Source organism: Pelophylax lessonae (genome assembly GCF_965119305.1).
Source record: "Pelophylax lessonae genome assembly, chromosome: 4".
Lineage (NCBI taxonomy): Eukaryota > Metazoa > Chordata > Amphibia > Anura > Ranidae > Pelophylax > Pelophylax lessonae.
The window spans coordinates 285,808,928-285,828,731 of record NC_138771.1 but is presented as its reverse complement, the minus strand read 5'-3'; the positions used below and the strand labels follow the sequence as shown (position 1 = coordinate 285,828,731).

Genomic DNA, 19,804 nt, shown 5'->3' with positions numbered 1-19,804 from the left:
ATAGGTGTGCGCAGCCTATTGCATTAAGGTGTGCACCCCAAAGTTGAAATACACATGCATGTGTTTGCCAGCAGGGAGAGTAATGTATCGGGGCCATGTACCTGTAGGCAAGGAGAAATAGAGCAGAGCAGGTCCCAGGGAGATCTTTCCCATCTCCTCACTGGCAATGCTATGTGCCCTAGGTGATTAGGGTGTGCCCAGGCACACCCAGCACACCCTGTGCGCACGCCTATGTCACCGCCACATCCACCACCACCTCAACCTCCCTCCTACTCCATATGGGCCTCGTCCTTCAGAGATGAAGAAGAACATTGTTTTATTTTTCTGTTTTTTTTTGTTGTTTTAAGTTATTTCCCTATCCACATTTGTTTGCAGAGCACTTGCCATGCTCTTAATTACGTTTTGCTGCCATTTGCAGCACTCTAGCCCTTTCCTTTGGTGTTTTAGAGCCATTTTAGTGCCTTAAAGTTCGGGTCCCCATTGACTTCAATGGGGTTCGGTGTCCGGGAAAAGTTCGGTAAAAGTCCGGGACACGGACCCGGACTTTTTTTTAAAGTTCGGCCGAACCCGTCGAACACGGACATCTAGGTGTCCGCTCAACCCTACACAGGACATTTGAAAAACACGCCAGCACTGCTGCTAAGCAGCTGTAAAAACTTGCTTTTAGCCACGTTTTTGACTAGAATTTACGGGCGTTTATGCCCATTTTATGGCGTTAAGTGTTTTTTGGCATTTTTTACAATAAAAACCCTCCCTGTAAAACGTCAGAAGCGGCTAAAGGCGGCAAAAAGCCTGTTACAGCATTTAGCCGCTTTTTGTGTTTTTGCAGCTCAACAGCTTCTGCTTCTGAATGTATAGGTTGTCGTTTTTTTTTTTTTTTTTTCTACTGCCCCTAAATGCTTATGCCTCCAAACTCCTATAAACGTTTATGTGTACATGGACACATAGGCTAACATTGAGGGGTGTTTAGAGGCAGTTAAAAAAAATGTCAGATGCCCCTAAGAGCAGCTGTAAAAACATCTTGTGTGCATGAGCCCTAAAACCAGATTTGCACCATTTGTTTTGAAGCAGCACACCACAATGCACAGTAATCATGCATTGGGTTAATACACAGGGTGCCATTGACAATAAATTATTAATACAGCCAAAAGCAGAATGCAAAATGCCCTCTGATAACGACCAGTAGAAATATGTTTTAGAGTTCTGACTTCAGTAAGAGGAAAATTTAGTAACTGACTTGCAGATACTATCACATAGGTACTAATTATTTCATAGGAAGGCATATCTTTAGACAGTTTATTTCTATGTACATGACTATAAAATGTGTTAAAGCGGAGTTCCACCCAAAAGTGGAACTTCTGCTTTAAGTATTCCTAACCCCCTGACATGCCACATTTGGCATGTATTTTTTTTTGGGGGGGGGCAGAGTTTTGACAGGTACCCAGCTCTCACTTCAGCTCAGGGTGCCGCGGCACCCTGAGCGGAAGTTCTCCTTTCCCCCTCCCTGCAATCTTCTGGGACACATCACCAGTCCCAGCAGATTGCCTGGCCATTCAGGACACGCAGCTCAACTTGTGCATATGCAGTACGCACCCAGGTGTGATGCCGCAAGCTGTCACAGCCAGGTGCCCACACTAGTGATGCGGAAACCGCCGAGAGGAGGGGGAGAGGAGAGAGGCTTCGGGCATCCACATCCCTGGATCGTGGGACATGCGAGTGTGTGTTTATTAAAAGTCAACAGCTACACTTTTTGTAGCTGCTAAATTTTAATAAACACAGAAACAGGTGGTACTCCGCTTTAACACAACATTTTATACTTTTGCTGTATATTGTTCTAAAACATTTTTATTTCTGATTTAAAACTGAATTTCTTAGTTGGCTCAAATCTTACCTTTGGCGTGAACATGTGGCGGATGCCATCAACGGAGCCGTTCAAAAGCAAAGCCCGCACAAGGAAACAGGTGAGGACCACATATGGAAAAAGAGAGCTGAAGTACATGACCTTGGGGAAAAACACATGGAACAATCTCTAGCTATGTGCCAAGATTTCACAGGTATGAGAGTATAGTAATGATCAATAGGTAAATATACATTCCCATGCTTCTTCATAGGTTATCATTAATAAGCTCACAACACAATACATCTGATTGTACAATCTCCTTTAGATCTACCAAAAGCTCTGTAAGTGCAAGGGCCTGTGTGAGTGGGTACAAATAGACTAGATCAGTGATGGTGAACCTTGGCTTCCCAGATGTTTTGGAACTACATTTCCCGTGATGCTCAACTACACTGCAGAGTGCATGAGCATCATGGGAAATGTAGTTCCAAAACATCTGGGGTGCCAAGGTTCGCCATCACTGGACTAGATAGTTCAGGTAGGCCCTTATATTACATAGTTTTGGTAAACACAAAGAGGGTTGTACAAGGATTGTGACTCCTTTAACTGTTTTACTGCCCTAACCCTAATTGCAACATTAAAACAGTTGCTAAAGTCTAAGTTTAATTTACTTAGATTTTGTGTTCCAGGATTTCTTCCATTTCCCTCATGGACATGCTTTTGAAGTTTTTAAATAAAACCTTTGTTCAGCATAAAGTGATTTCATGATGATGTACGAACTTCATTTTGCAATTGAGACCCCATTCCAATTTATATTTAATACATGTTAATCCCTATTACAATCAGAAGCAATGCATTTATCATGCTCCAAATATTAACTTTTCACGTGGCTAGATTTTAAATTTACTGTATATACAATGCAGTGATCTTATAATGAAAAAATCTCCCCATAGTGCAGAGCAGTCAACAAAGTAAATTTGGTATATTTATTGCTTGATCTTGTTTATATTACTTTCCCAAATAGCATACCATTATGAAAACATGTAGCTGAACTGCAGCCTTAGGCCTCTTTCACACGGGCGTTCCGTATGTCCGTATATCACCCCATCCGTTTGCGGGTGATATACGGACATAATGTATGTCTATGAGATTGCAGACGTTAGCGGATGACCATCTGCTGACATCCGATTTGCGTCCTTTTAGTTCTGTTCCGTTTTTTGGAACGGAACAGAACCCTATTTTTCTTCCGTTTAAAAAACAGAAAGGACGCAAAATCGGATGTCAGCGGTGTCATCCACTGACATCCGCAATCTCATAGACACACATTATGTCCGTATATCATCCGCAAATGGATGGGATGATATGCGGACATATGGACCGGATGACACAAGTGTCATCCGTGTCCGTAAAAAAAAAAAAAAGTGACTGAACAGGCGACAAAAACGGAGGCTTTTCTCTTGTAATGACATTGCTCATTCCAATTCCAATGCACACTTTGAGCTTTTCACAGGGTGCATTAGAAGCTGCAGCAAGAGAGAGTCTACCTCATTTCCTGGCTGAGGGACACCCAGCATTATCTAGCTCTTTCCTTCCCTGCTGAATTGAGCCTGACCCCTCCCCCTTTTTTTCATTCACTGGAGGCTCAGCATTACATGTGAGAGTTAACACAGCTTCCTGATTTAGGGTATCTATCTACAGCACCCAACTGGCCCCTCATACCACCCTTGATCTGCCTGCATTGCATAAAGAAGCACAATGACCTAGTGATAATGCCACTGGGTCCAAAATAGAGCATGTAATAAAAAACAGAAATATTTTACCTAATAATATCAGTACAATGTTGTTGAGAGGGGAAGGAAGAAAGAAACATATACAGGTAAGCAGATAAAACCTCAGCTTTAAATTGCAGCATGCAGCTTGTATATTTTACCCAATATATATATATATATAGATATACTATATTACCAGAAGTATTGGGGTGCCTGCCTTTGCACGTACATGAACTTTAGAGGCATCCCAGTCTTAGTCTATAGGGTTCAATATTGAGTTGACCCACCCTTTGCAGCAACTCTTCTAGGAGGGCTGTCCACAAGGTTTAGGAGTTTGTCTATGGGAATGTTTGACTATTCTTCCAAAAGTGAATTTGTGAGGTCAGGCACTGATGTGGACGAGTAGGCCTGGTTCACAGTCTCTTCTCTAATTCATCCCAAAGGTGTCCTATCGGGTGGAGGTCAGAACTCTGTGTAGGCCAGTCAAGTTCCTCCATCCTCCACAAATTCCCTCATCAATGTCTTTATGGACCTTGTTTGTGCATTGGTGCGCAGCCATGTTGGAACAGGAAGGGGCCATTCCCAAACTGTTCCCACAAAGTTGGGAGCATGACATTGTCCAACATGTCCTGGTATGCTGATGCCTTAGTAGTTCCCTTAACTAGGACTTTGGGCCAATCCCAAACCCTTAAAAACAAACCCACACCATAATACCCCCTCCATCAACTGATTTGGACCAGTGCACAAAGCCAGGTTCATAAAGAGCACTTCTGGAAGAATGATCAAACATTCCTATAGACACACTCAAACTAAACCTTGTGGACAGCCTTCCCAGAAGAGTTGAAGCTGTTATAGCTACAAAAGGTTGGCCAACTCAATATTCAACTCTACTGACTAAGACTGGGATTATGCACCTGTAAAGGCAAGGGTCCCAATACGTTTGGTAATATATATATATATAATCCTTAGCATGTTTTAACAATGTGAATATATACTAACCTTGCCAGAAGACTGAATGCCTTTAATCATGGCAAGGCATACAAATATCCAAGCAGCAAGTAAACAAAGAGTCATTTTCCAGTTCAGCCCTCCGCCTTCTGCGATTGAGTCGGATATATTTAAAGCTTCTCTGTACCAGTAATAAGTAGTTGCAGAACTTTTCTCACATTCTGGCTCAACAACTAAAACAAGAATAAAGCACTTGTGAAATTAACAGCTAATATGAAAGTAAAGTCACTTTTAACTTCAAGTATTGATAAACATCAAATGACTGTGTAGATGACCACAACAAACATACTGTAAGTTGCAACTAGGGTGTTCTGTAGACTTTTATAGAGGGTTTTTAACATGTCCTATTAACTAAGGGCAGAACTATAAACCATGAGGCCCTATAGCAAAATTTTAATATGGAATCCCCCTAGCGACCTCACTCTGAGGACCAAACTGGCAAGGTCTGCTTATTTTTATACCTCTTCCCCATCTTAAAATGTTGAAAAAAAGGGAAAATCATCTGTAGGGGAAAAAATTTAGTAAATGTGGTTATCGTTCCCCTTCTTGTACCTAGACGAGGGAGACGTCACCATTAGGCATTAGGTTCAGAACGAACTGTGTCTATTTGGCCCCTGTTCATATAGATGCTCAGATATATTTGTTCATGTATACAGTATTAAATATAGAAGTGGTATTTCTACCCCTTTTATAAATGACAGCTTCCCACTGTCAATGGCTCCTAAGGAAGCTGTATCCCTAGCAACTGCTGCCATTGCTGGAAATCCCAGTCACATAAGCAAAAGGGCAGGGAGAGCAGTGATATCACTGCCCAGATATGGTCACTGGCCATATTTGAGCAATGCCAATACCAATTATGGCCATATAAAAATATGTGGTCAATTATGTCACTACTATCCCCACCCCTTCCCCAAATATTTTGCGGAACCTTTGGAGGGGTCTTTTTTTTTTTAAATAGAACCCAGAAGGGAAATGTTATTTTCAGGCAAATTAGAATATTACTGGTCCCGGCCAAATGGATTTTGTAAAGGTTTGTTTTGCACTGGTACATGTTCCCTAGGGCAGTGTCCACCCCTTTCACAAGCCTTTGCCTATAAGCCTAGAAAACAGGCATTTTCTGTTTGACATTTGCACCTCTCATTGATTTTAATAGATTTGGCATCCTAACTCTTTGAAATTTACAGAACACTGTCTGAACCGCACCCAGGGAGCTTCAGCTCATCCCTAATGACCATCCTACTGGCAAATTCCCATGGATTGCAGAGTAGCCGAAATCACGTGAGAGGAGGCTACTGCACTCCATTGTATTATCATCATTTGGGCTACTCAGCTTTACCAGGGCTCTCGTTGAAAAAATAGTGATATCTCCCCTTGCAATTTACAAGTCAAGGAACACTTTCCCCCTCAGGTGTTTCCCATTTTTTTTGCAGCAGTTTGAAGTGGGGGAGTGGGGTACACTAAATACTGTACATGGGCCTTGCTTGAAAGGCAAGGTTCACATTAAAATAAAATATGTATAAATCAAAAACAGGTTGCAGGATAGCTGTCAGCATGATCAATACATTCCTTGGGATCAGAGCTGTGGATAAAAGCTGCCAGAGAAGAGAGGGCAGCAGATCAGGAAAATAATATTTACTGTAATTTTCAATCTAACTGTGCAATCCTCATCAGCTCAAAAGATTTTTTCAACATCAACTGATGTATTGGATCTCAGAACTTGATGCATAGTCTATGCTTTTTTTATCCCAGCTGAGCATTGTGGTTTAGTAGTCCTGCACAAAATGACTCTATAATCCTACTACAGATACATTTTAATTGTTAAACGTCAACTGTATTGCCAGTTCATAGCTGAGAAATCAGCTGGATTTTTTTACAGCCTTAGGTAGACTGTGTTAGGTATACAGGGTTAATTTTAGAGTGCTGGTTAGGCTGTGCCAGAAGCTCTAAAGACAATGAATCTACTCCCAGAGGAGGACCAGATTTTGTTTCATAGCCCTAACAGCCTTAAGCTGGATACACACTATACAACTTTCTTTAGATTTTTTCCTTTAGATTTACCAAAACCATATAATATGAGGTCAAACCTAAACACTTTCAATTTGTATGTAATCAGGCAGACCCTTGTACTAAATAGTTGAAGGTAAATCTAAAGGGAATCTAAAGGGAATCTAACAACAAAAGTTGTATAGTGTGTATCTAGCCTTAGGCTCCATGCACACTGGGCTTAAAAAAAAAAAAAAAAAAAACACTAGTTCCCTTGGAAGAAAAAATGCTCAAGAGCGTTTTTTACACAGTTTAGGTGAGCTGAGGAGAGTTTAGCATTTTTCCTGCCAGAAAGTTCCAATTAGAAACACAAACCAGAAGAGTTTTTTTTCCTGCCTTTAAACGTTAAGCTCAAAATATGCCTCTAATCGTCCTAATGTGCATGGGCACATAGGATAGCATTGAGCTGCTTATACAGGCGATGCACAAAACTAAAAAGAAAGCAGCGATTTTTAAGTCAGTGTGCTTGAAGCCTAAAAGCCTTTACAGCAGCGAAATAACTGCTGTTTGCCACACAGAGAAAACATTGGAGTGCCATGACTAGTAAATATACTGAAGACATCTCCTGTGCATCTGTCGTCAACTCTTCTTGACTGAAGATTTCACAGGGCGTCTGAGTCAACTTGCATCCTAAGCCAAGGTAAATTGATATGATTATCTCTAGTGCTGGACTTTGCACAATGGATGGTGTAACATTATAGTGCTGTCTTTGACAACAAAACACAGATGAATGCTTGGTGCCAGCATATGTTTGGTCGTCTTTGCTGAAAAGTTATTGGGGTTTCTCTTTTCATTATAATATATGCTGAAGCACCTAGGTTAGAAGTGATAACACGAGGGTCACTGAAAATTACTACCTCTCATATGGATATATCAGTATGTTGTCACCGAGGCCTAAACTAAGCCCAGGACCCTGCATTCACGATATCTGGTCTCTCACAGTACACAGAACATGGAAATGCAATAATTTTAGTAAATATAAACTGCTAAATAATCATCTATCAATGCCTTGTTAAAGCTTGTAGGAGGAGTTTTCATACTGCACTGGCTGTCCCATCAGGATGCAGGACCCCTGACCCTCTGTCTGGACAGTGCTGATTGGCCCTGTGCTGATCACATGCACTCTCCTAAGAAAAGAAAAGTCACTACCTATTCCCCAATCTTTTGGAACTTCATACTTTGTTAGTGCAACATGTCTCTTAAAACATTAATCTAAATCCTAACACACTTTGCTGTCACTATATTTTTTACTTTATCTGAATTAAAATTATATGTAGGTATTATATTAAAAGCTCACAGGTGTTAGAACCATTTTTCACTAAAGGGCACTGATCCCAGGGGAGCGGATGCTGGAAGGACTGCGAAAAATAAAATAGACTCCATCCAATGATGACATTGTAGTAAAGTGCCACAAACAAACAAACCTGTAAAAAAAAAAAAAGTAATTATTAAGCCTGGTAAAGAGTATTTTGAGACAGTTCAGCAATTTTAGTCCCCATGCTTGTCGTGACGGGTTTATTTTAACTTTTTAATGAGAATATCTACGGTAAGCTCTGAAAGGCCAGTAAGGCTGCTGATCATATTGACATTTGGAAAGTATAGAAGACAAGAGGATCAGGATAGTTATTAGTAAAAATGAAAGAGAAAATAATTGCAAACTGCAGTGCATACAGATGCCACTAGATGCCTGCACAGTTTTCCTGTATCTGGCTTAAAATACTTCACATATATATATATATATATACCTATATATATATATATATATATATATATATATATATATATATATATTAGAGATCGACCGACTATCGGCAAAACTGATATATCAAGGGCCAATCTGCACTTTCCCCAATATATCGGAATCGGCCCCTGAGGTTACCAATATTGCCGATATTTAGGGAAAGTGCTGTACCGGAGTGATGCCTGCAGCTAGAGGCATCACCCTGGTACCGGCGTCCATAGCCGACGGTAGGCTGTCTTGTAATGACAACTGATGTGGCTGAGAAGCCGCTCGGCTGTCATTACAAGGAGCGGGAGGGGACGTCCCACCCCCCTCCAGCCTCCTTCCGCAGCTCGACCGGGTCCCCCGGCCCACCGGGAGACCCGGGCAACCATCATGCTCGGCCACCGAAGAGAAGACCCAAACAAAGCTGCATTTAGCTCTGATCGGGTCTCCATGTAAAAACCCGAAAGTGATGTCATGACATCACTTCCGGGTACTCGGCGCCAAATCCAAAAAAATTACAGCATTCAAAACAGCCAAAATTGGCGTTTTGAATGCTTTTAAGTGCAAAGGAGGGGTCTGGGGTCTTTTAAACCCCCAGATCCCTCTACAAGAGTACCTGTAAAAAATAAAAATATTTTTTTTTTAATGTACGAAAATATCGGCCAATACCGATATGCGATGACCAAAATATCGGTATCGGCAATAAAAAAAGATATCGGTTGATCACTAACATATATATGATATATATCACTAATATATATTAGATATATTTCTATATCTAATTCAATTTCTATATATTCTAGAAATATAAATCATTAAAAAGATATGCAGTTTTAGGTTTTAATACTGGGTAATAAAATAATATTTTAAAAAAATCTAACTTCTTAGATTTTTGTAGTAGAGGACATAAGAAAATAACAGAAAAGCCAACACTAAACAAACTAACTCAGACTAATATAGCAATTTTAAAAAAAAATGAACATTTAACAAAATAAGTATTAATACCATTGAGAGCTTTAGTGTTAGAACGTTTCTTATGGTCCCCTTGTTAGAACTGATATGCTCTTAAAAAAGAATATGCTTCCAGTCCGTTTTAATGTTTTTTATGTGTGTGACAATCAGACTACACAATTTACATAGCATATGGCTTTTGCAAATTAGTTCCAGGAAAATAACTACTGGCCAGATGCTTCTATTCAAATAATACAGCAGATACAGGTTTTTACATCAATTAATGTTGACATCATGTTATCACACAAAATCAACACATTTTAAAAGTATCTTACTGCTACCAATAAATGCAATTATACTTTAGCAAGCAATGACCATAATTTCATAATGATGTACAGATGAGGTTGTATCGCTGCGCTGTAGCCCCTGTTGTATCAAATGGTCGATTTAAAACACCAGCTCCAAAGAAGAATCAAAAATTTAAGATCAGATAAATAGTGTATGAGACAAATCATGAAATTCCTGAGCTATGTTGAAATGAAAGCACTTGCGAATTCATTGATACTGTTCTATATTGTCAAGAGTACACAAATATGATGACTTACAATACAGCTTGAAAATCCAATTCCACCCATTTTAGGGCAAATGTAATTCCAAACACCAATACTTCCTCTTCGTATTCTCTGTCCTACAGACAGCTCCAAGAAAAACAGTGGAATTCCAATAACCAGAAGGAGGATTAAATATGGCACCAGGTATGCACCTAAAATGAATACATTAAGTTTAATATAACTTCATAGCTTCAGCTGTGTCCCTGCAAGGTCAAAGCTAATGGAAAAGACAAGGAAGTCTCATTTTCTACAAACATACCCACACAGAAGAACCCATCCTATTGTATAGTTCCTTCTCTTTATAACTGATTAACTGAATGTAGACTACTGAATTTTTACCAGATTTTTCTATTTCTGAGGAGCTACAGTACTACACTAACAATAAAAGCGAGAACTATAATGGTACGTGTGTCATACTACCAGAATTAAAGTGAAACTTTCAGCTAATTTATAGAATAATTATTAAAACTAATTTCTAAAAGTAAATATCTTTTATCAGCCAGAAATCTCTTCCTTTGAGTAAATCTTTGAATTTGTTCCGACTTCTGACATCCAACCTCATCTGCCTGCACCCTGATCCCGGTAATGGTAATTGGTCATGGTCTAGCTTTAAGGGCACAGCTCTGTACCAAGGTAAAACTAAATCAGAGAGGCATGAAAAGGCAAATGTTTTTATGCATATCTAAATCTGATCTATTGAAGCCAAGGCTGCTGTTAGAGACCACGGGGCCCAATACAGCCAACCTGACAGATCGGTAACGATCACTCATTTTGTTCATTCAAGAAAGGAAGGGGCTGGTAAATATGACATAATAACGTTTCCTGACAATATTACACTATGGAAGTTGTTCCCCTATTTTTCCATACTTACTTGTCTTGAGAGGAGTGGGCACGATCAGTACGGAAGCCGGTGCAGGACCTGGTGGTGGCTCTGGATCTCACATATGCTAAATATGATCCTTGTCATGGGGATCATTATGTTGTGGTAAGAGGCTAATCTTATTTCTTGGTGGTGGAATCTCTGCACTGGGATATTGGAGTTTGGAGTGTCTGTACCCCTTTGGGATCACACATTTTATTTTTCGGAAGAAATCTAACATCTCTGTTATGATATGTGTGGACTTTATAAGGATTAATGGACTGTGCTGTTCATCCTATTATCATGTTTTAAGTGCTACACCTACTATTGCTATATCGTTTTGTGATCTATTTTTCTGATTCAGAGTCAAGTGTTGGCAGCTATATTCAGTTTTCATATTTGATTTATTTTACATTCACATGTTTTTAATGAATATCCATTTAATATCTATTTATGCGCAGCAAATCTCCCATTATTATACTTACCGGACCCTTTCCCCACTGTCCATCCTGAAGGATCCTATTGCGTGCTTGCAGCTGCCGGTAGGAAGGAGAGAAGGGAAGCCGGAAGCTCTGCATGGGTGGGGGAGGGGGCACACAGGGGAGCCTAGGGTAAATGATTGCAAACAGGGGAGCCAGGGGGAAATGTATGGTGCCCAGTGAGGATGATCAGTATGGCGGGGGATGGCAAACCAATCCCCTTTATGGCTCCCTCTGCTGCTTAAGAGCTGAAAGCCGGTGGGAGGGAGAGGAGAAGAAGCCAGCTTTCAGCTGCCGATCACCCTCCCTGCCCATATATGATATACCCTGCTGCTTGTGCCTCTCAGATGGCCTGGGCCCAGTACAAGAGGACCAGTGATACCCCCATTATCCACAGCCCTAAATGGAGCTATTTTGAATGAATACTGAATGTGTACAGAAGCTTAAATGCAAATACTTTAGTGTGGCTTAAACATGGAGGGAGTATAATGGAGCCCCTGACAATTTTCTGTACAGCGGCCCTTTGCAGTCTGTCTGTTGCTGTGTTAGGTTCACACACTTCAGTAGTACATTTTCATATGAGCCTTAATTATGCAGTTATGCAGTGCAAAGACTCATTCCTTATTGCTCAGTACAAGAATTGAACTGGACAAAGCCTCATCTGCTGTGCTTTTTCGTAATCGAACCTATAGTACTTTAAAAATTATTTGTCACATGTTAAATATGTATTTGTAAAACAAAGTTTATACATTTGTATGTATTGTAAGTGGGACAGTCACAACTGGTACGGGCAGCAGTAAACCATGGATGAGAAAAGGACATCCAGGAATACTCAAAGCAGTTTTGTCCAGCACTTCTATTTAGTAATTCAGCAAACAAACTTTTGCCCATCTGAGCCACTAACTTAACTCACATCAGTTCCTGATAAAAAGGAAGCCTCCTAAGGGGTTCAGCAATGCAAACAAGCATCACTTGTACCTTTTGTCAGCATTTTTGTATTTTGTCAGCAGTCAGCCTTTTCACCAGCAGGCTACCAGAGCAGAGAGAACAAGAGAGAGTGCGCAGAACATCAGTCAGCTCATATTTATAAATTCCCATAGACATTTGAGACTAATAATTAGGTCTGGCTACCAGGTAAGATGTGGACCTAGGAATGAGGATTTATCTCAACCAGGACCAAATGTAATAGGGTTTGAGAAAACAAAATGTTTGATTTTTCCACATGAGCTATGTTACAGTTTACTGTAAAATTAGTTTACTTGAAACCTCCAGTAACAGATGTAGATAATATTGTAATTATGAGTATATTTTAGTTAAAGGTGTATCAATGTGGGTGCGTACAGTGGTGGGATTCAGCCGGTTCTCACCGGTTCCACCGAACCTGTTACTAACATTTTACAAGTTCGTGGAACCGGTGGAAGCCGAGAGCAGCGGCAGAGACGGCTCTTTAAATAGGCAGTTGCTAATTAAAGAGCCGTCTCTGGGGGTGGACAGCAAAGCTTCCTGCTCACCTCCGCACTGGCTGCTCCTTGTCTTGAGTCCCCACCCCTTCCTGCTCCACTAAGCAGCACAGTCTCCTCTCCTCCCCAGCCAGAGTCCCGACCTCACTCCCCCTCTCCCTCCCCCCCAGTCAGCTCCCGCGCAAGTGAATGAACTGAAGCACACAGCCAGGTGCACTAAGAGAGCCGGAGGACACAGCAGGGATGTCTGCAAGGCCAGCCCCCCTCCTCCCCCCTGTCATACACAGGTCGTCCTCTGAGCTGATTGCCCATCCATGCTACTGCTGGAAGAAGCCCAGGTCGGTGACTGTGGATGAGTGTCCTGCAGCTTGGTAAAGGTGAGTGAGATGACCCCATCCCCCACACACCATCCCATACCCCACACTATCTCCCCTGGGGACAGGGACCCCTTCTAACCTGGGAAAAGGGACCCCTTCTCCCCTGGAGGCAGGGACCCCTTCTCCCCTTGGAGTCAGGGACCCCTTCTCCCCTGGAGTCAGGGACCCCTTCTCCCCTTGGAGTCAGGGACCCCTTCTCCCCTTGGAGTCAGGGACGCCTTCTCCCCTTGGAGTCAGGGACCCCTTCTCCCCTTGGAGTCGGGGACCCCTTCTCCCTTGGAGACAGGGACCCCTTCTCCCCTGGAGACAGGGACCCCTTCTCCCTTGGAGACAGGGACCCCTTCTCCCCTGGAGACAGGGACCCCTTCTCCCCTGGAGACAGGGACCCCTTCTCCCTTGGAGACAGGGACCCCTTCTCCCTTGGAGACAGGGACCCCTTCTCCCCTGGACACAGGGACCCCTTCTCCTCTGGAGACAGGGACCCCTTCTCCCTTGGAGACAGGGACCCCTTCTCCCCTGGAGACAGGGACCCCCTTCTCCCCTGGAGACAGAGACCCCTTCTCCCCTGGAGACAGGGACCCCTTCTCCCTTGGAGACAGGGACCCCTTCTCCCCTGGAGACAGGGACCCCTTCTCCCTTGGAGACAGGGACCCCTTCTCCCCTGGAGACAGGGACCCCTTCTCCCTTGGAGACAGGGACCCCTTCTCCCCTGAAGACAGGGCCCTGGACAGGGACCCCTTCTCACCTTAAGGCTTCTCCGTGGCCATCTCCCACCAGGAGCTCCTTCCCCACAGGGGGTTCTGGGGGACCTACTGCTGCCCGACGGGGATGATGAGACCCCTGAGGTGAAACTCACACAAATCAATTTTTTTATCATTTTAGGCCAATTTGTTATCTGCTAAATCTTTTTGGTTAAAAAAAATCGCAATAAGAATATTTTGATTGGTTTATCACGTCTACTAACTACGGGAAGGATTTATGTCTTTTTTTTTTTTTTTTACTAGTAATGGCGGCGATCTGCGATTTTTAGCGGGACTGTGACATTTTCGGACACCTTTACTGAAAGTCGGAACTGGTTACTAAAATTTTTGAATCCCACCACTGGGTGCGTAATATGTCTTCTTATATGTCCCTGAAAATAGATGAAGATGCTTTTATCCAAATTTAAGCTGCCAAAAGGAATCTTCTATTATTTACCAGTCATACTGTTTGTAAGAAGGCTTATCCCATACAATTTAGGGCCAGGTTAATCTATTTGAACAGTGGGGCCCAAATATCTTTGTTTTACATATATCCACTTCAAAGGATCCCCTCAATAAGATATGCAATGAGGGTGGCCATTCATGAATTCTTAATTTTCTTTCCAAAAATTTAGGAATTTGCATACTTATTTTCCTTTCAAAAGGTTGTGCTAAGGGGGATAATTTATGCTAAATACAGGTGCTTAGGAGATTGGCCAATCCTGGAAGCATAAAGCCTAGTACACACTGCTAGTTTATTTATTTATTTTTTTCATTTAACCCAGCAGGCTGAATGGAAAAAAAAAATGGATAGCTCATGTCAAAGTTGCTGTACTAACAGACCGATGTTAGTACAGCAATCTCCCCTGCTGTGCTATTGTGTTTTGACAGGACACCCCCCCCCCCATTAGAAGACTCTGGACAGGACTCCCAGCCATCGGCTGTCCAGGAGCCTGTTGGCAGACTTTTTATTCGGTCATGAACCTGCTAAAGTACACACGGCCCGAATGTTGGCCGGTTTCCATTGAACTGGCCGATGCAATTCTATGGAAGAGAGGCTATTTTCAGTCCAGACACCTGAGAAGAGTTAGAAGAATAAGTTAGGAGAAGGCTTTGGAACACTAGATAACAGACTGAGACCCTCACAAACAGTTTAATGGTAGTTATAGAATATATGCCTGGCAATTATCTATGTTTGTCTTATGTCTCTTCTTTTTTACTGTTTGTATTTAGTACTATGTTAGAGCTCACTAAATGTTCTAGTTTTCTGGTTGTTTAGATTTAGACCTTTTTATTATTTGCCAATATATTTGTTGTTGTGTTGAAGCTTTTCATGGTTAAAACTGTCATTTACAAATAATATCACACATGATAATAAATCTTATAATATACAGATTTTGGTCAATGGCCATAAACCCTGGAGCCCCTCACCATGTGAGAAATCCAGGTGACACATACATATTATCCACAATACTGCCAGTCAATGCCTCTCTTTCCCTGCCTCTATGCTCAGACCTGTAGGAGGGAATACAGATTGCCAACATACAGTGGACATGTGACAGTCCATTATCATTCCCTTTGCTGGGTCTCTGGACTATGTTCTTGTAGAGTTAGAAATCATCTTGGGACTCTTGCATTCTTTCCTTTGTTCCAAGCCATCCACTGTAGAGGTGAATGGTGAATGGTCTGTAATGAATTGCCCAAAAGATAATATCTCAATCACTCTATGGCTAAACATTTCCTTTCCATTATTGAACTGTTCCTCCCTGCAGGAATCAGTTCCAGCTTCCACCATCCCATCCAATCCTGCCACCAATGCCTCACAATATATATATATATATATATATATATATATATATATATATATATATATATATATATATATACTAAATAAAGTTAACTCAAACCCAGTTTCCTACCTCCTCCATTTTTCTGGCATAGATATGGGAATCTCCACACATTTCCCAAGCCAACTGAAAATCCCACTTGTGCGAGAATGTACTGGAGTTTACTGTTCCATGCAGGTCTCTCATCTTCAATATCGGAGCCTTCTTCAATGTCTTGGTCTTTGTCTATTTCACCTTGGACCATTAACTCACTCTTTTTGAAACTTTCTTCACATGAATCCTCATTGGATAGCAAATCTTTAACTGATTCCACAACATCATCGTCCAGCTCTCTCTTTGCTACTTTACTGTTCTTAGGCATCTGAAGTAATGAGACAGTTTCTGAGTTTGCTTAAGATATTAAGATTTGAAGTCCTCAAGAATCACTTTCTATCACCAAAGTCAATTTTGGTAAAGAAATGTAGTAAAAATGTTCACTGCTGCTTTAAATTCTAAAGTGTCACTCAAAATATGTTTTTTTTAGAGATCCATAGTAACTGGGGACCTAGAAGAGAAGAGTATATTTTATCACTTTGAAAAACATCCTGAAAATGTTTAATAACAATTATATTCTTACAATACATTGGGGTTGATTTACTAAAGAAGTATAAGCTGCTTTGCCTAGTGGGTAAAGTAAAGCTGTGGTAACTTCTATCATCTAATTGTGTATAAGCAAAAACCAGAATTTTTTTAGTCCTAGTACATCCAACACATGCTCTGTACATTTGCTCGGTAGATCAGCAGGGCAGTTGCGGCTCAGCCTCATTCACATGAATGAATCAAGTTCAGCAGCAGTACCACCGGCTGAATACATCATGACTTTTGATTTTTGCTGCAGGCACACCATGGGTACAGCCCTGAGCGGCTGCATTTCTGTTTGGGTGGGTGGTTGTGGGAAACTCCTGCTTTTACCAGCCCCTGGCCATTCATGTGAACGAGCCTTTACTGTCAATATAAGCTGGAATCACACTCATACATATGGGTATAATAGTGTGAATGAGCTATATTAATGGATGGAGTCAGTCTATCATGGAAAATAACTAGCTGCAGGACAAAAGTTCCCATTGTTGCATGAATATAAGCATATAAGCAAAAACTGTTCAATGTTAAAGCGTAGATGATTTTGAAGCAAGACCACCAATTTAGGTTTAAAATAGAAAACTTAATCATAAACCTACTTAAAGTCATTTACAAGCTTTAACACCTTTACAGTATTCATGAAAACATACTGTACAGAATATTTATTAACTACTTGGTAAATTCCAAGCTTGGGATTAAAGTGAATGTAATTTCAGTTAGGGAGGATTATTTTACTTTAACTCTTCATTGTGAAAAACATAAATCCTTTATTCTTTGGACACCGCCCTTACTCTAGAACATCTTAGGCAGTGGAATATGCTGAATTCTTCCACAGCATGATGTAGCTAAACATTATGCATTAACTTAGAACTATAGATTCAGCACGGATTTATTACAAAGTGAATTCAGGCCTGAAACATTTCCAAGTATCTAATCAGATTATACTCCGTAGTTACATTTAGGCATCCACTGAAATTTTACTTCAATTTGATATTTTATGTTTAAAACAGCCATAAATGGTCCTATGCAAGAATATTATATTTAGTGTGAAATGATTACTATTCAACAGGATTGCATATGAAATATTTATATTTCCACCCCTATATAGCCCAACTTAGTTTACCAGAGGATGGATCTTGGAACTATGATTCATGATGATATCACATACTGTCTCCCAGCTTCTAAGTAACCTTATCAGTACAACACAAAGCTTTCCAGCTGTTTACATTTCTTATAATAGTCTTATTCATACTTTTGCTTAAATCTGTTTCTGTGTATGCTTATTTACAAATGTATTTTTTCTGAGACACTTTCCCCCTGCTAGAATTTTCTTCGATTTCAGAGAACAAACCAATTGCAGAACCCCACGGCTACAACACTTAGCAGACAGGGTCCTAGAGTATACGAAACAAAAATATGCTGTCAAGTGTGGCAAGGAATTGTTGGACTGTTAATAAAAATTCAAGTCAAGTGGCCCCAATGCTTTGGGTTCAGGAAGTCTCTGGTGCAGGCAGAAGTAAAATAATGCCCACATATCACAGCTCCTCAGCCGCTATTTAGAAGAAAAACTTTTAAATCCAGCCAAGTCCTGATATTGCAGAAGAAAAGATGGAAATTCAAACATGCACAAATTTCATCTGATTGCAGATGTGGACACAAGACTTTTTGTAAGAACCCTAAGACTGCATTCACACCTGGGCAGAGAGTATTCTTGGTGATTTTCTTTCCTAAATGTACATAATATAACTGGATACTAACATTTATAGGTAAAGGTAATCCAGGGAATATCCGATTGCCTCTCCGGGAATCAGGAAGTCATTTTTTTGCCCCTGCTTGAGCAAATGGATCATACTTTGCTGGGGTTTTTGCCCTTCTCTGGATCAACTGTGGCTATAGGATTGTGTATATAATATGGGATTGTATGATTTTTTCCCCCTTTTATTGGTTGAACTGGATGGACTTGTGTCTTTTTTTAACCAGACTAACTATATATGTAGCTATGGGGTTGATTTACTAAAACTGGAGAGTGAAAAATCTGGTAAAGCTGTGCATGATAGCCAATAACCTTTAACGTCAGCGTGCTCAATTAAGCATTGACAAAAAAAAAAACCTGGAAGCTGATTGGTTTCTCTGCAGAGATACACTGGATATCGCACTCTCCAGTTTAAGAAAATCAGTCCCTATGTAATTGATGATTATGATGATAAATTATTAGAAAAATTTGATTTTTGTTGCCCTTTATACAGCTGTACTATACAGTAGATGTTATATTATAAGCACAAGTGTGTTTGCAATGTTTCAGGCTTCAGCAATTAGCTTCCTGAGCTAGGCTAGGGAAGAGAAAAACTGAATTTTTGTAAAATCTAACCGTAAATTCCTTTCTCTGAGTCCTCTGACAGTCGCCACCCCTCATATAATCTTCACCAATGGGTATTGACCTTTTATCCACAGGAGCAAGCTAGGCATAAGACTTGTTAAAAACACAAACAATTTGCATAGACACACCTGTAGGGGGCTGTCCCACTGGTCCAATACCCCCTGCTATCAGCATTCCCAACTCAGTACCCGAATTTCATCTTAACGAGGATATTGTCTTGCCTTCGCTGTGTGCGAATCCTAAACATCCTAAGGAGTTTGCCTTGCATTCCTTGGATGTTGTCCGGGCGATCAGGGTGTACCTGTTGTCTACTGAATCCTTCCGTAGAGGACGTAAGAGAAAATTATTTAGCCTTGAATCATATCGGAGCGAATTGACATGTCAAATCGAATGCCAAATTGCTGCCTATTGCCAACAATGGCACCATCTAAATCAGTGCAACGCCGTCTTTGCGGCGCCTCACCGATTCCCAAAAGCAGTTTCTGCACTACTTTTGGCAACTTCGGGGGCAATTTCAATAGACATCTTTGCAAGAACCTGCACAGATGTTTCTCAAATCACCCCCCAAACTCACACTGAAATGCTGGTTTGAAATCGTTAGAGTTCAACTGAATTTCAAACCTGCCTTCAGTGTGAACCTAATCTTAGGAGAAGAGGTGTTCCTCAGATGTAAAATTGCATGCAAAAACAGGTGTAATGTGCATTCACAAGCACTTCTATTGAAGTCTATTAGACCAAAAACGCCTGTATACACTCCAAAAGAAGCTCCTGTACCATTTTTGAACATAGGGTGTAGAACGTAGGGGGACTGAGCATACAAAATTGAACAGGGACAATTAGAAAGAATGTGATTCTGCATGTTCAGCGTAGTCAGGTATAAGGAGTGGAAATATGCTCAAGTGTAAATGGGGTCTAACATCAATGACCTCTATATGAGCTCCTTTCTTTACTCCATCCAAATTCAGCTGTAAAGCAAAAACAAAACAGAGGAGTAAAAAGCAGTTGTGCATAAGCCCAAACTTTGCTTTTGAGGTTTATAAACTGATTATACAAATAAAAATAGTTGTACTAATATGCGTTTTTACACTGTATTCATTAACAC

General features: G+C 40.9%; 1 protein-coding gene across 1 annotated transcript in view; it reads right to left on the bottom strand.

Moving 5' to 3' along the window:
• Positions 1–19,804, bottom strand: part of SLC6A15 (solute carrier family 6 member 15) — a 113,595-nt gene that overhangs the window by 64,935 nt on the left and 28,856 nt on the right. The window contains exons 2-6 of the mRNA XM_082256980.1: positions 15,780–16,251; positions 9,940–10,097; positions 7,955–8,081; positions 4,606–4,787; positions 1,892–2,002 (exon numbers count right to left, since the gene is read on the bottom strand). Coding sequence (XP_082113106.1) covers positions 1,892–2,002; positions 4,606–4,787; positions 7,955–8,081; positions 9,940–10,097; positions 15,780–16,068 — 867 coding nt within the window. The 5' untranslated portion in view covers positions 16,069–16,251. The remainder of the gene's footprint in view (positions 1–1,891; positions 2,003–4,605; positions 4,788–7,954; positions 8,082–9,939; positions 10,098–15,779; positions 16,252–19,804) is intronic.